This window comes from Vespa velutina, chromosome 19, assembly GCF_912470025.1.
Source record: "Vespa velutina chromosome 19, iVesVel2.1, whole genome shotgun sequence".
Lineage (NCBI taxonomy): Eukaryota > Metazoa > Arthropoda > Insecta > Hymenoptera > Vespidae > Vespa > Vespa velutina.
In genome coordinates this window covers 3,111,248-3,128,438 of record NC_062206.1, presented here as the reverse complement: position 1 = coordinate 3,128,438, position 17,191 = coordinate 3,111,248, and the positions used below count along the sequence as shown (strand labels likewise).

The 17,191-nt window shown below is 30.1% G+C and overlaps 1 protein-coding gene across 13 annotated transcripts in view; it reads left to right on the top strand.

The window, feature by feature from the left end:
- Positions 1-16,543, top strand: part of LOC124955614 (dopamine receptor 2) — a 51,319-nt gene extending 34,776 nt beyond the window's left edge. For 11 of the 13 annotated variants that reach the window (XM_047510280.1, XM_047510277.1, XM_047510283.1 and 8 more), the window contains one exon: positions 13,203-16,543. In XM_047510280.1, coding sequence (XP_047366236.1) covers positions 13,203-13,455 — 253 coding nt within the window. In that variant the 3' untranslated portion in view covers positions 13,456-16,543. Of the gene's footprint in view, positions 1-7,354; positions 7,440-9,356; positions 10,152-13,202 lie in introns of all 13 variants that reach the window. The other 2 variants (XR_007102916.1, XM_047510286.1) reach the window with 2 other exon arrangements.
- The last annotated feature ends 648 nt before the right edge of the window (positions 16,544-17,191 follow it).

Here is a 17,191-nt window from a genome sequence, read left to right as displayed (position 1 = left end):
TTATACAAAGTCGTATGTCAACAAAACACTCTTGTTTTCGATTTATTTCATTATTCTGAAAATCACGTGTCTTTAATTAATGAAGAGTCGGAACAATTGTGTCTTCGATTTTGCCGCTTTGTGAAAGCTTTCTCGAAAATTCCCTTCGGCATAGCATGCCCTCTCTCTCTCTCTCTCTCTCTCTCTCTCTCTCTCTCTTTCTCTCTTTCTCCCTCTCTCCTTCGACAAAAGAGCTTTATCAAGTAAGCGCTTTCGTGATAGTCAGGATCGATGACATTCTGAAGCGAAACGAGCTAAAAGGAGAGAAGGAGAACGGATATGCCTCGGTACCAAGGTTGAAAATAAAAGCCACCCTTTCTCGATCTCTATCGATCTCCTGTAACACCGTTAAAGAATAATGTTGTCGATGAATATACTCTGTTGTAACGGCACACAATGATGCTGAATTACGGTGTAACGTCTACGTCACAATGTAAATACATATGACGGCCTTGTTCGAACGGAAGTATGATCACGTTGATATTTAGCTCTTGAAATTTTTCATCGAGTTATTTCATGACATTATCCAACTTTTTTTTCTTTCATTTTAGAATTAGATCGCTCGTGAAATATAGAAAAAAAAAAAAAATATATATATATACATAATTTTCTATAGATCATGTAATACTTAACATGATTAACCTTTCGAAGCTTATCTCTGGAAAAACTCTATGATGCTTCTATAAATCCTTCTTTCTTGATTTTATTTATATTTATTTTATTTCTATTCTACCTCTATAAGAGCTCATAAAAATAGAATCTGCGATATTGTACGTGTATATGTACCACGTGTATGTGTACAATATACATAAATAAAAGTATATCCAATAAATAGAAGTTAACGTAATCTCATTCAAAGAATTTAATTTAAATAATCGAAATCCTTTATGTTTTAATTCAATTATATTTTCTTGCTTTGGATAAATTTCATATTTTCTCTATACACGATTAAAAAGAAAAAAAAAAAAAAAAAAAAAAAAAAAAAAAAAAAAAAAAAAAAAAAAAAACTAAGTAACAAGCAAGATCGTATGAATACGAACGAACGTGCTTTGAAATTGAAAATCTTTCGAACTATCAGGTCATTCATGTTACTCTCTCTCTCTCTCTCTCTCTCTCTCTCTCTCTCTCTCTCTCTCTCTCTCTCTCTCTCTCTCTCTCTCTCTTATTTCATAAGTTATAACTTGAAACAATGTTATATTAAATTTTTAACGCAGCAATAAGAAAATATTTGAAAGAATTCAAACAAGCGTCTCTCATTTATTTCAATTTAAAATTCCTAGAAATCATTCTTACGATTTCAAATTTGCTAAGAGAAATTCGTGAAGTAGAAGGGTCTTCATCGACATTGATTTATCGTTTGGTATGTCGCAAATTTCGACGCGCTTCGACGATTGCCCCTCTGGTTAATGCGTTCGATGCACGTTTCCCTCTCATTAGAACGTAAACTCTGAACAAGATAGGATAGCTCGTTTAGCGAAATACGCATACATCTACCTATCTACCTACGTGTAATAATATATCTATGTACTATCCGCAGCCATTAATTTATTATGGTATAAATTCCTTCTCCATGCTATTGATTTCGACTTTTCTGTATTTTGTTAAGTATTGATAACGTTTCTTTTCGTAGTAAAGCTATAAAAGACATGACTAATAAAATTCTAAGAAAATTCGAGGAGTTTAATTTAAAATCGTAGAGATAATTTTTTTTTTTTTTTTTTTCTTAGCGTCATAAAACGCGTTTATACGAAAAAAGGAGTATAAGGTATATCATTCCTCAATCTAAAGATTCCTGTTATTTCACTCAATATGCTTCATCTTCTTTTTCCTCAGTTATTGACTTTCATAGTTTGGAAATATCATTTTATCGCAGGGCAAAGTAATTGAAAAAAATTGACCGATCGATTTTGTTCTTTGTCAATCACGACATTAATCATAAAGGATTTTATCTATGACGATTGTAATAATTAAGATAAACGTACATTATAAATAATGACAAAGATCTTTCTCCATATAGTTGAATATATAACATTGTTCAATTAGCTGACATACGTAAAGAGGAAAATTTTATTCCATCATTCAAAATTTATGACAGAAGGTCATTTTCTATATTCGAATGACTTAACAAATCGTACATTACTCGTTAACAAGGTTAGATGATCTAAACCGTGGAAATTATAAAGATCAACGTAGAAATAATTCAAGTGCCTTTTAAACGAGCCATTGACTTTGAAAAAAAAAAAAAATATGCACATGCTTTTTTCATGACTTAGGTAAACGTATATATATAATATACAATATTATAGACGAATGCAATAAATGCGTGCAATTAAAAAATAAAGTACTTGAGAACGTAACCATTACCATTACTGATAGCTAAGCTAACAAAATTCATTTAGTTTTTTTCATTTTTAATGACTTCTTTCAATATTATTTATGATTATTTTTGTAAGTTGGATAAGTATCCACAAGAGGTATAGTCAAATAATTTGCGTATTGCTTATTGCAATAACGTTTTGCTTTCCGATTACTGCATTTTAACCGTCCAACTCTTCTCTACCCAGCACCCTCCCTGTCTCCCTGTCATGCCCTCCCCCCCCATACCTTCCGAAACTCTCGTTCTCTTCGAAGCTCAGTCTTAGTATGTATGCATACAGTGTTACGCTTTTCCAAGCTCCTGTAACTTCGTTAACCTTAATAAAACTCGTTAGTCCGTTATAGTATTAACCTTATCCATGTCGACGTCTTATTTCTATTTCTTTTTCTTATTGCATTAATTTAACCGCACGATATATTGTATTACCGAATTGATATCCTTCTTAATTTTTCTATTTTTATTCAAATGTTTCCACTAAGAAAAAAAAAGAAAAAAAAAAAAAAAGAGAGAGAGAGAAAAAAAAATCATTCAAAGTAACTTCAACGAGAAAGAAAAAGAGAGAACATCGTCGCGATTTTAGGTATACTTTTATTCTTGGATTAATCGATTTTATAACGATCAAAGGAAAATATATTAAACGACCTCGATAGTATAAAGTTCTAAATCTTTTTTTCTTTTGTCGACGTTTATGAATATAATTTTATAGGAAATAAAAAATTTGAAACTTCATTGAAATATCCTCATTAAAATATCTTATATTAGAATGAGAGAAAATGATAAAAGTTGCTTTAAATATATTATTTCGTAGATATTATTAAAACAATATCTAACTTAGAATGCGTAATCCCTTTTTCTCTTAGTTTCAAGGTTCGATAAAATCGATAGATCAAACGATAAGAAAATTCATCTATAATGGTTACCTAATGGCTAGGTATGTATATCCGCGTAATCCGTAAATAGCATCTCGTCCGAGTCCATCCACGTACTCGTTATGCGATCAAGAATTAAGACAGTGACTGATGATGGCAGGATCGTTAATTAATCTCACGGCTTTCCCAAGGTAGAAGCAGGATGCCGTTAATTTCGACGATATTGTATGTGATAATGGTGAGACGTGATCAAGGTGGATTCAACAATGGATAACTATTTTCATATTATAGTAAAATATTATAGTAAATATTATAGCGCATATATACATATTTATATATATATATATATATATATATATATATATATATATATATATATATTTCCTTGAACGAAAGATCATTTAAAAAGAAAAAAAAGAAAGAAAAATAAGGAAGAAAGAAAAAAACTAAAATTAAAGAAAATTATTAATGTAAATACAAAAGTACGTACTTTGAGTGTAATGATTATTTTGATGTTAATTAAATTTGATAAAAGTAAAAGTGTAATGTGTAAAAATTTTCCAATATCATTTTTAGAAATTAGACACTTTCTATAGAAACAAAAAGATTAAAAGTACCAAAGAATTATAAATGTAAATGACATATATAATAATGTATATTTCATACACTTTTAATGAATAATTAGTAGACGATAATAGACATTGCTTATTCCTTCAACGATCTACAGTAAAAATATGCGAATCTTAAGTATACGTAATAATAATTCTCTCTATCTTCCTTTTCAAAGAAGAGTTTTAATGGAATTACATGAAAGTTTTCTAATAAACTCTTGAAAAAGGCATCCTGCTTTCGCGATTACTTTATTTAAAAAAACCTAGATGACTTTATTATAACCTAAGTAATATTACACTTGCAATGATCCAAGAGAAAAATCCTTCTCTTCATTCGATAATCTTTCAAGAATATCATTTAAAAATGTTTTAAAGTTAATAAAATTCGAAATCAATCACATTTTTGTGATTACACCTTTTATTTCGTTCGTTGTCGTACCTTTTAGTCTTTAATCTTGAATAAAAAAAAAAAAATAAATAAATAAATAAATAAATAAATATAATAATTATTAAAGTTATTACAAAACCATTTAAAGAGCATCATTTCTTTTGCACAAAATTATATCTACGAAAACTTAGATTTATATCCATATTATATTAACAATGAAATATTTTAATATCGAAGCGTTGCTTATTATATGAGTAACACAAAAAAAAATCTTTATATGTAATAATATATTCCAAACCTGTTTATGAATACGTATTTCACTTCATTCTAGAAATTTGCTTGGAAAAACTATTAGCTCGATAATAAAAACGCAAAATCCAACAAGATAACCGATAAGTAATAATAAAAAACTGGGAGTTACGCTTTCGAGGTCGATAACGGTATCAGATTCTGTCTCGTCGTCCGAATGAAAATAATTCCCATTCATTGTGATTAACCGAGCCCAATATTTTATAATGCCATTCTCTATTAACTCTTGCATTTTTATATTAATCCTTTTCAAGCATGGAAATCCTTTCCAAGTAGAGATAGCTAAAGGATGAGTTCCCATATTCTCTTTCAATATGCTGACGTGAGCTGTCGGTAAATTCAATAATTGATGATCGGAAACATTTAGTTTAACGACGAGTGCTATACTTGTATTTTTCCCTTTAAAAAGATCCAAAAGCTGACGAATATAATCATCGTAGGAAAATATATGAAATTTTTCATGAATATTCCGAATAAGATCTTTTTCTTCGTAACTGTCGTCTTTATCTTCACCTTTATCATTGAACAAATCCACGTATCTTGAAGTTCCACCCAATTCCAATCCGGACGACAACAATTCCGTCATTGTCTCTATTTGAAGATTTGACGCATTAATGAGTTGCTCCGACAAAGACGCAAGGTAATATTGAATTATGAAGAAGCTAAAAAGTGCCCATGAAAGGAACAGTAAACGACTTGATGTTTCTACTGGTTGACGAAATACCGAAACACCAAGGACTAATGCTAAAATGTCTAGAAAAGATATGTTTTTGATCAAGAAAAATTTCACGATGATTCCTAATAAGAGAACACCTAATATGGCTAGCCATACTGTTTTTCCAAATGGTGCGACTAAACCACGTAGCGATACGTTAGATGTAGTTGGCAATATCCAAACTAATGGTACCATGTCGTAAGCGATCGTAAAGTCTGTATCTTTATCAGGATTCCATAGACGACCACCTATTAGGAAGTCGATTTTTATACCGTTTTGATACGTTATCATCTTAAAGTCACTGTCAATGCTTTCGTTGCCCGTCAATGTTATTAATTCTCTTATCAATCGTCCGTTCATACTAGACAATATCTCCTCGATCATGAATCCTTCCAATCCTAATATATTCTCATCGCTCGTATCGTTATTCACAAAAGAATAAGGCGGATAATCATGATAACCAACAATGAGTTTACAACCGTTCAATCGAAAGTCTTCAATTTCACTTTCACCTTTCCAAATGTTTCCCTGACATTTGTTTAAAAGAATCGGTGCAGATGGAGTACACAATTCGTTTGGCTTAAAGGATCGAGTAGCTGCTAATAAGACGATATCTTGAATATTCCCTAAAATAATGATTTTACTAATTCGTTCCAACCACATCCACTGTTGCATATTATTGGCTTCTTGAAGGAAGTTATCTTCGTCCTTGAAAATTCTCGATGCTATTATTACAATAAATTCGCATGACTCGTAAGTGCACAACTGGAGATACTGGCTACAGTTTCTTCTTTTTAAATCTTCCAGATTTTCGATGATAATAATTACGGATGATATCTTTTCGTTCTCATTAAAAATTTCGGCACTGTTCAACGTATATATCGCGATGTTAGATTGAAATATACGTACGAGCAAATCTATATCAGCTAATCTATCTTCGGAAGAGTTTGCTATAAGAACCGTCATTGAAGATCTCAAATGATCCCTTAAGAAACTCATGACGCAAGGTGTCCAATATGAATTTAGATGACTCTTATTATATCGTTGCATCGTATTAGCAATGATTAAGGAACGATCACCTTCCTGTATTCCTTCCGACTTCTCCAACTCTTGTAATTCGTACCAAAACTCTGGCACCATAATGGAGGAAACTATTTGAAACAGCACTCCTATGATCGCAATTGAAGACATCGTCATATTAAATAGCGAACTACAACGAGACTGAAGTAGTTCATTTCTGCTTTTTTCTTTCTCAAAATGCAGATTATATCCAAAGTTCTAATCGAAACTGCACGTAATAATCATTGATATCACGCTCTTTTCCTAACTAACTAAATATTATTTTAACAAGTATACTCGAATGTATGAGGAAGATCACGCGACTTGAATATACCAAGAATTGTAATTGTAATTGTATAGGTATATCGTAAAATTGAATCTTTTATTTAGATCATTACATAGAACATCTTTGTCTTATTTACAATATTTTTTTCCGACGAAATTTGATACAATATTTGTATCAAATTTCGTCGAAAAAAAGAAACAGATTTTTCCGTCTTTCAATTAAACTTTTAAAAAATAATTAAAGAAAAAAGAAAAGAAAGAGAGTTGTTAATGTCTATTAAAACGATAAAATAAGTGATATCTATCGCGTGTCACTTTTACACTAACCATAATGGTCTCTATGCAAATATCGTACAAACGAGCGTGGCACTTGAAAAAAAGTATGCGCTTCGGTCATGCGATCTTAACATTAAAATAACATGCAGCAAAGTGCTGACGGATTCGTGCATAGCGCAACGCGTCTTTGCCTTTGCGAAAGTAGTACAACCATCAGCTTTACTTTTATTCGGAGATAAAATAAAGAGTTGATCGTAATGACTCAGAAAAGCAAAGAACATTTTATTTTCTCCAATGTTATCCGATTAATATTCGTTACAATTGTTTTTTACAGGCGACAAATTAAAAATATAATAAAAATCATTCACAGACGCTCATAATTTTTTAATTTTTTGCGATCGAGAAACATGATCTTTTTTGTTTCAGAGCTTTCGTAAGGATATTATGCGTATGTTGTCCAAGACGAATGAGAAGAAGATATCAGCCAGCATTCCGGTGTAAACCTAGTCAGGTGAGTTTAAAATTTCTATAAAAATATATTCAAATACGACAAGTTTTCTCTTATATATAATTTTTCTTCTTTTCAGCATTTAAAAATTGATTTTTATGTTTCACTTTCTTTTTTGTCGACAATTACAACGATAAAACGAAAACGAGTATCTATTTATCGTTGAATGTTTTCCGCTTGTAAATGGCAAATTATACAGGTAGACGAAATCGATAGTTGGATGAAAGTTTTCTCATTCAGAGAATATCATCGAGCTTTGCTTACGAGTTCGTCAGTTCGCTTTCAAAGTTATTCGAGTTGTTCACTCGAGTTATTTATCGTGTTCTTCTTCTATTAGCTTAATTAATTTACATCAACAGGTGAAGTTGATATTTACGATAAAAGCACCGTCCAAGTTATCGCTCATAATCTCTTATCGAATACGCGAAGATGTGAAAAGAAATAAAAAGAGGTTTACGTGATCCTCTGAAAAATTGAATTTCTTGTTTCGATCAGTCTTTTTTTTCTTTTTTTTTTTTTTTCTGTGAATTGTACAATATTTTCCAACTTTTTCATATTTTTTATTTAAAATTTTTAAAAAGCTCTTATCGAAGAATACAGATTTGACGAAAAGAAACTCTTGAATTGTAAACCATCAACAAGAAGGATTTCAAAAAATCCAAAAGGCATTATAGTCGTATTGTATAGTTAATAGCAACAGCAAGTAGTGTATGTTGAATGTCCTCATTCTCGTCTACCTCAGCCTCGTAGAAGCTTTTGTCGAAGTAAAGTGGGTTGTCGTTCTTGTCTGCTATTCCAATCCGATGGATTTCGTTATTGTAAATTCAAAAAGATGGCATTAGGTTTTGTAATCATTCCTCTAACAATCTGTTATTGGTTGTATATAACTATAATTCATATTACATTAATACAATTAAATACATAATCACTATGAGAAATGTTGTTTCAAAAAAATCGATTTAAAAAATTTATTGAATACGTGGATATTTAAATACATGCATCTACGAAATACCAACGAAATTGTTTTTATTATGCTGATAGTATTAAAGTAATAAATAGATAAGTATAGATAGTATTAAAGTAAATAAATAAAAAGAGATCAGTTTCCCGATGAAAATGATATTTATTCATATAAGAAATATTCCTATTCATAATTCTTAATCATATGTTTATAGTAATAATACAAATACTACGCCGTAAGTGTATAAATTCCTGGAATTTATGTAGGTTAGTGTGTCAATACCTTTGTGAATGAAATAATATAGGTTAATGAACCAACGAAAATATTTAATATTTAAATGGGAATACCTCTGGAATTAAGAATGATAAAAATTTCATAGTAAAACCATTTTAAAGGGTAGAGATTTTTTTTCTCTACCTTTTTCGCAATATTTATAACAATTATTTAACAATTGTTTATAAATAATTTGTTATAAACAATTTTCAAAGGCACATATAAAGATCAATTTTAAAGAGAAAATGTTTCTCTGTCTATCTTTAAATACAATTATTTAACAATTCGTTATAAATAATTTATTATAAATAATTTGTTAATAACAATTTATTCTAAACGATTTTCAAGAACATAAGCAAAGGATAATTTTAAAGAGAAAATGTTTCATTATTTTTTCTTCACGATATATCCTTAAACAATTCCTTTAACAATTTATTATGAATAATTTGTTATAAAACATTTTCAAGAACATATATAAAGGGCATCTGGAATGGACTCGCAAATTTATCGATATTAAGTATAACGTTTGAAAGAAAACATTAAATGTTTTATCGAGACGACGTAACTCTGAGCTCGGATATCCGTAGAAAACCTGATCACTGGAGAAGAAAGGAAGAAATTATCCAACAAAGTCTCTAGAACACCTAGAAGAAACACCTAGCAAGTGTAGCTTCCCTTTTTTTCAGAGATTCTCATCCGGAAGGTACTATTCTGCTTACTCGCTCCACCACATACGAAGAAGCCGAGAGAATTCGGGTGAACAAACCTACATTTAACGACGGGATATCGACGCGACACGATCGTCGAAAGTCGTCGAATTCCTCGAGTACCTACGCCTGCATTATATCAAGCCCTCTCCGTTCCAACCAATACGGAATAGTATGGCGTCGTCGGTACGCGAATGTTCAAATAATAATTCGAATAAGAAATGTCTCGTCGAACATGAAAGACGAAATCGGGCACTTTTCGTATTCATATTTACGAAAATTCGAATACATTTAGAAAGAATAAAAATGCGCGCGGTAATATCATTTCATAGTAGTGTCTCACTTCTCTTGATGTTACGTTTTTTTCACCGATTGGTGAAAAAATCTTATATCGTTGCAAACGCTCTTTTGGACGCTTAAGTGGTCGGAACGTCAACGTGTGTATCTTTAATGTTTTGCCATCGGTTAGATTTGATGATTATTTAATAAAAATAAGAAGAAGAAAGCACAGTATAACATATGTGTATATATATGTATTATCGCGAATGTCGCGGAGTATTTCGAGAACGTTTGCTTTTAATTAATCGATAATATTAATGGCACTACGATCATAAAACGATGCGTTTTCCACATATCCAATGAAAATCCTACCCAAGTAAATCGTTTCTTAACTGACCCCTAAACCCTGACCCTTACCCACGCCTTTTAACCAGTTAACCGAATCGCTCAATGGAGGAGACTTGTCGCCAACCCCGTAGAAAACAAAAAACCTCGGTACGTTGATTTGTGAATGTATAACAACCGTCCACACACGCACATGCACACGTACACGCATACACGTGTGGGAATGCGCGCGAGCGCATATATATGTATATACATATATATATATATATATATATATATATATATATATATATATTTTCTCTCCTTTCTTTCACTTTTCCAACTTTCTTTCTGCTCGAGTTAAATGAAACACCCTGTATACATTTTTTATTGCACTCGCACATCGATAAAACGAAATTGGAAAAAAAAAAAACGTGCACATGTAAATTAATTTAATAATGTACGCGAACCTGTGTAGGTAATTTGAAATCTTCCTGGACACTCATTGAATTAACACGAAAGTATATCCCATTTTTTTCCTTCCGTTCGATAAATCCGATCGTTTGCATGACGTCGTCAGAGATAATTTAACGGTATATCTATGTATTTCAAAGAGATTGGAGAAATGATTAAAAATAAAAGAAAAATTTTTATACTTGTAGGATATTATGAAAAAAATTCAACCGCAGCCCTTTTACCAGATGCTTCCAATATTTTCGTAACTTTGACAATAAAAGCAAATATGTTGGGAATCGAGTGTCAAAATTATTCAGGATTTCGTAGCTTTGAATAGGAATGATACGTGCTTATATACACGACAAACATCGATAATTCAAATGTAATGTCATATTGTAGCCTTTCATTGGGCACGAGCTTCGTTAATTCATCAATATCGTTTATTCCAGTGAATGATTTGAATTTATCAAAGTGGGGAAATAAATAAGAAGAGATTTATTTTAAATTCTGTTAAATTTGTGGCGATATTTTAACAATAATTCTTTATTTAATATATTTAACTACAATCTTTTTTCCTATAATTCCTGTCTTCTCCCTGATGAAATTCAAAAAGAAAGAACGAACGAACGAAAGTATCGAAATGATATTAACTAAATGAATATACATTAATTCTACTCATCGTTCTAGCATATTTTTATCCTCTTTTGCAAGTTATTCGACCGTCACGAAACATCTCTTGTATTATGATTCATCAATGATATACACCGAATCTATTTAATCTCCGGATTACCGAAAATGAGTCTCGTATATACGTTGACCTCATTAACGAATGGAAGAAATATTAGCGGAATATCGCGAGATTACTATACGAAAGGAATCGAGATTAATTCAATGAATTCAATCGTATCAAATGATATTCAGTGGATTAAAGAAAATGTGAGCGAGCAAAAAATGATTACGACTAATTTTCGAAATTTTCGAAGTTCAACTATAGTCTTTTTCTCCTCCTATCGCATTTGGACTCATCAATGATAATATATCATAATTTTGATAACAATTTTTCTTTCTATAAATAATTCAATTTTTAAACGAATAATTAAATTAAATTATTAAAAATAAATCATTTGTTTAATAAAAAAAAAAAAAATAATAATAATAATAATTTGTTAAATAAAAAGGATCTCTCTCCCTTCGCGCTCTATTCTCTACGATGTCATTGAAAATGGTTTTTTATTAGCTCGATTCTGACATTTTTCTTTTTTCTGGTTTTTTTTTTTTCGTTGCGAGTCGGCTCTTTTTCACTTTCTTTCGTCAATCGGTGCAAAAGAAGTCAGTGCCACGAAGTACGAGCCATAAAAGTGTAAAGCACATGCCAATGATCCGTGGTGACCTTTAAAGGGAACACCGAGGACCGAAAGTGGTTAAGTTAACCAGTAGCATGGGTCGATCGATCGTCTCTGCCTTGTAGGAGGTGTAATAAAACAAATGATCCTAATGCGCACGCGTGCGCGTCCTTAGTCGCGCGCAACTCAAACTATTGTGCGTAGGTATGTTTGCGTATTTACTCTTTCTTTCTCTCTCTCTCTCTCTCTTTAATAACTCGATACAAGTCTTTCAAAGACAGTAAGAGAGAGAGAAAGAGAAAGAGAGAGAAAGAGAGAGAGAGAGAGAGAGGTTTAGATAAGAAAATTTAGTTAGAAACCTGTTAATACGATTTTCTCTTTTTATTGAAACTTGTAATTATATACATAAATATATAGATATAAATTTATAATTAGATATCTGATATTTTCTGTATATTAATCAAAAGTAATTATAAGACAGAAATACAAATGGCAATAGTTAAAAGTTCTTTCGTATTATTTCGTTAAAAAATACGATATTATATTTTTCTTCAATTTTAATTACTTTCTGATCGTTCCAAAAATCTTTGACAAAGATTGAATATATACCGATTTCTCTCTCTCTCTCTCTCTCTCTCTCTCTCTCTATCTCTCTCTTTTATTCTCTTTACACCGCGCATCGTATCGTCGTATTTATTATTACAGCGAATAAAAGAGATGAAAGAAGCTCAACTAGAATGTTGAAGGCACATTTCTAACTATATATAATACGCATGAAAAGGCGTACACGAATACGAAGCACACTCACCCATTACAGAATCGACACTTGTTATCCAAACAAACTGGCATACAGCTGTTATAGATCGTTAAAACGATGAGAGAGAATTACTCGGCATTGTCCATAACATTAATTCGGTCTTCGATAAAGGGAGAAATAATTTTTAATGGGCCAACGAATAAACAGAATCCAACCGATATTTTGGTTTACAATTATTAAATCACTCGAATCAAGAAATTATTTCTGAAAATAATTATACTCCCATTTAATTTTTCTAATTAATATAATAACAATTAAGCTTGTTTTCACTCCTACGTTTTTTTTTTCTTCTTCTTCTTCTACTTCTTCTTCTTCTTCTTCTTCTTCTTCTATCGACGATGATAAGCACGACCGTTTCATCGATTCGATGAAAGAATTCCTGCAATGTTTTATCACACGTATACACACATTTATTCCTTTACATCACGATCGGTGCACTCTACTAATATGTACTTAATTATTGATAAATTTGTCAGAGAAAAAAAAAAAAGAAAGAAAAAAACAAAAAAGAAAAAAAAAACAACAAAAAAAAACAAAATCAAAAGAAGAACGAAAAGAAAAAAAAAAAGAAAGTATATTGACCAATGACATTCATTCTGATTTCAGTACGTTTCTGGAATGGGAACGAGCGGACAGACTAGTAGCGTTAGTTATAGTAGCGTCAGTCAAAGCAGCGATGGCGGTGCTTGTGTGTCTGGAAGTGGTCTACCTAATACTGGCGGAATGTGACGTCACCCAGGGGCCCGTTCGGGGCCACGTCGAGAAAGAGCAATACGTTTTCGTGACGCGTGATAGTCCAGATCACGCAGATAGACTAATCTACGATATAGAACATATACATATGTATAATGTGCGCTAAGGATCTTCTTTAAAAAAAAAAAAAAGAAATGATCAGCTAGATGGGACGTATGACGAGGAAAGGGAACAAGATCTCACTGTGCTGCGTCCAAAAGCTGTACAGCAAATTGCGTTCATATATATATATATATATTTATATATATATATATATATATATATATATATATATATAACTGTAGGTATACACATACATAAATTTAGTATTAATGACGATATATGCAAAGTTGACATTATTTTTTTGATTAATACTTTTTCACAATTTCACTTTCTCGCATCTGCTTTAGTTTCTATATTGTTTTGCATTTACTCAATGTGATAAGTTCATGCGATAAGTTGATACGATAACAGAGATCCGTTTTAAATGTCACGATGTAGAAAGTGATGGAAATGAAAAAAACATAAGTATAAGTTTAAGGAGACACTCCAAAGGAAAGAACATTCCGTTTGCTTCTTGCTTTTTTACGTATTTCTTACCTCTCTCTCTCTCTCTCTCTCTCTCTCTCTCTCTTTTATTCTCTTTCTCTCTTCCTCTCTCCCCAAATATTGTTAAATATTTATACAGTAGATAATTATTACGCTACGTTTAAAAATCTTGAGATCAGTATTAAAAGTCCAAAGTCGACAGGCATCAAGAAGAATCACTCATTTATAAATTATGATATCTTCATCGTTCACGAGAGATTGAAAAATTTACGATTAGGTATATATTATACATTTATCTAAATCCATAATGAACATAATAATCATCATTGTATACACATTGACACGCATCTGTATATAAAAGCAGATATATTCGGAGCGAATCTAATACATATAATAAATATAATATGTATTATCATATACTACGTAATTGAAAATTAGGAAGCAATTTTTGATATCGAAAAAGAATGAACGATTCTCTAAAGCTTTGGATACTTTTTACGTAAACAATTTTTGAGACACGCGATACGAAAGAAAAAAAAATAAAAAAAAAAATAAAAAATAAATAAATAAATAAATAAATAAAAAAGAAACGAATATCTGTACTATTTTAGTTCAAAGACTCGTAAATTTTTGTTTCTTTCATATCCCTCACAATAAAATATATGAAAGATGTAACTTCACGCCGATTAATTCCAAGACAAAAAATAAAAGGAATATAGAAAACAAAGTGAGACTTTTTAATTGGTAAAATGCAAGACACAAAAGAATAACTAGCTTAGAAATTAATTAACTAAACGTTTGTTCTACTTGCATATCTTGCGTTAGATTAATAGAAATATTCGGATGCAAAGGTATGCGTGAAAATTATGATTGAGTGAAAATGAGGATGAATTCAGGTGATACCTTAATATTCGAATATTTTTCTCCAAGTCACTGTAAACGCGTCAGGTCTTTGGAGTGTGTCCTTCGTCAAATCATTCCTCTCTAACTCTTAATTTTACAACTAATTTTCGTACATGGTATTAACGTCCATTAAAATCTATGAATGAAAATCAAAGACGTGAGACGAAATTAGCCCTTTAACTATTACAAGATATAAAGGGATATAAAGCAAAAGAAATAATTATTTTAAATGGCATAATTTATTTATTGTAATTAAAAGAGAAAAATATTATGTACATGATCAAATGAAGTCCACGAGATTAAAAGTTTTGTCGTAAATTGATTTCAGGATTGCGACAAGAATCTTGCTCATAGATTACTTATGGAAAAAAAAAATAAAAAAAAAAAAAATAAAAAATAATAAAAACAACAAAAATGAAAAAATATTCGATCGAGAAAAGATTTTAATTCTATAAGAAATTCACGTATCTCGAATAATATTACACGAAATATTTCTAGTCACATGAAAAAGGAATAAATTATAAAAGACTGCAACGTGTACCTTTATAAATTATACAATCATAATGCTATTACAATTAGTTTTCTTGGGTGTTACAATCTATAATCTCTATATAAGTCTGTAAATACTCCATTATTCATTTAAGTTAAATTATGCTAGATCACTGGAATGTATGTAATAAATTATATATAAATTAATATGAAAACTGAAAAGTGGAAGAACTTAACAGTGACTGAAAATTAATGAATGAAATGAAAAGCCAAAAATCATCAAAAAACAAAACCTTCCATTATATTTGCTTTAGAACGAATGATAAAACTAATTATGAGACAAAAACCCATTTGAAGTCTTCCTTGATTTGGCAAATTACGAAAGATTATATATACGTAATCATACAATTTTTTTGCATATATAACAATTTATTGCAAATTATATCATTGGTATGATCTCAAATTTTCTTTTCGATTATAAAAAGAAATCGATTAATAAAATCGATTATAAAAAGAAATTTAATTTAAGTTCTTCATTTAAGATAGAATTATCATGTAAATATATATATATATATATATATATATATATATATATATATATATATATATATACATAAAATCACCCGTATGAATGTAATTACCGATGTCGTAATCTTGGATCAGTATTATCGTGTATTTCAGTTATTTCGTGTTCATCGTTAAAGAAAAACAATTATAAACAGTGTTTATCTATTTTTCGTATATCACCAAAAATGTGATTTGATAACCAGTATCCAAGTTATAAAATTTGACAAAAGCACAATTATTATAATTACGACTCTTTTATTACTAAATTAAGAAGAAAAAAAAAAAGATCTATATTGCCACTGGCATAAGTAATAACGTGTCATTATTTTCAACTTAAAAATGTTAACGATAAAAACCTAAACTAAACGTTATGTTGTTATGGTCAAGAGAACTAAAATAAAAGATCAACACTATTGACAGTTCCGACAATGTAAAATTGTAAACAGTCATAAATTATGTACAATAGATTATTCTTTACCTTGGAAACCACGGCGTTTTCTTGGCTGTAAATATCCTATAGATAGTGAGAGAAACGAAAAATATTATAACTTAAATTTCTAAGCGACTGGCACATAATCGGAAAAAAAAAATAGAATCGCTGTGACTCACGAGCAAAAACCGTGTTGGTAAGACCACTTAAGTACCTCTAAAAGAAAATATCTCTAATATGCTGTCCTTTATAATAAATACATATATGCAATTATTAACCAAATGTTTCACATTTCTATACTTAAGTTGCATCTTTTTTGATAAACACATCTCTAAAACACATCTCTTGATAGCTATAAAACAGATGCTACAACAACTTGTTGTATCCTATACCTGTAACTATGTATGATTTGCAATAATATAAAATTGTTATTGTATTAAATTATTATTTAAAACAATCGAAAAATATAATTTTCAAAAAAATACGAAACCACAGATATAAATAGAAAAAAATATATGTAATAAATATCAATGTCCCATTGCAATTATTAATAATTTATAATTAGAATTGCCATCATTATCTCAGCTACATAAATCTTACTTATCAATAAATAAGATTCAAAATATTTCGAAATGCACTAAATGTTTAATAAAAATTCGCGATGGTAATGTAGGGATCAACAAATCTATACGAGTTATATTTAAAAATCAATTTTATCGACAACAATAAAAACGATTTGCAGATGGTAAATAAAGTAGCATAGAAAGTCGGTAAGGTAGTAATTACGGCTACTATTATCAATCGATTAAATTACCAAGGAAGAAGATTGATGTAAATTCATTTATCGGCATATTTGGAAAAAAAATATAATCGACTTTAATTAATAAATACTAGATGAAAACAATAATGTCAATATGAAGATGGT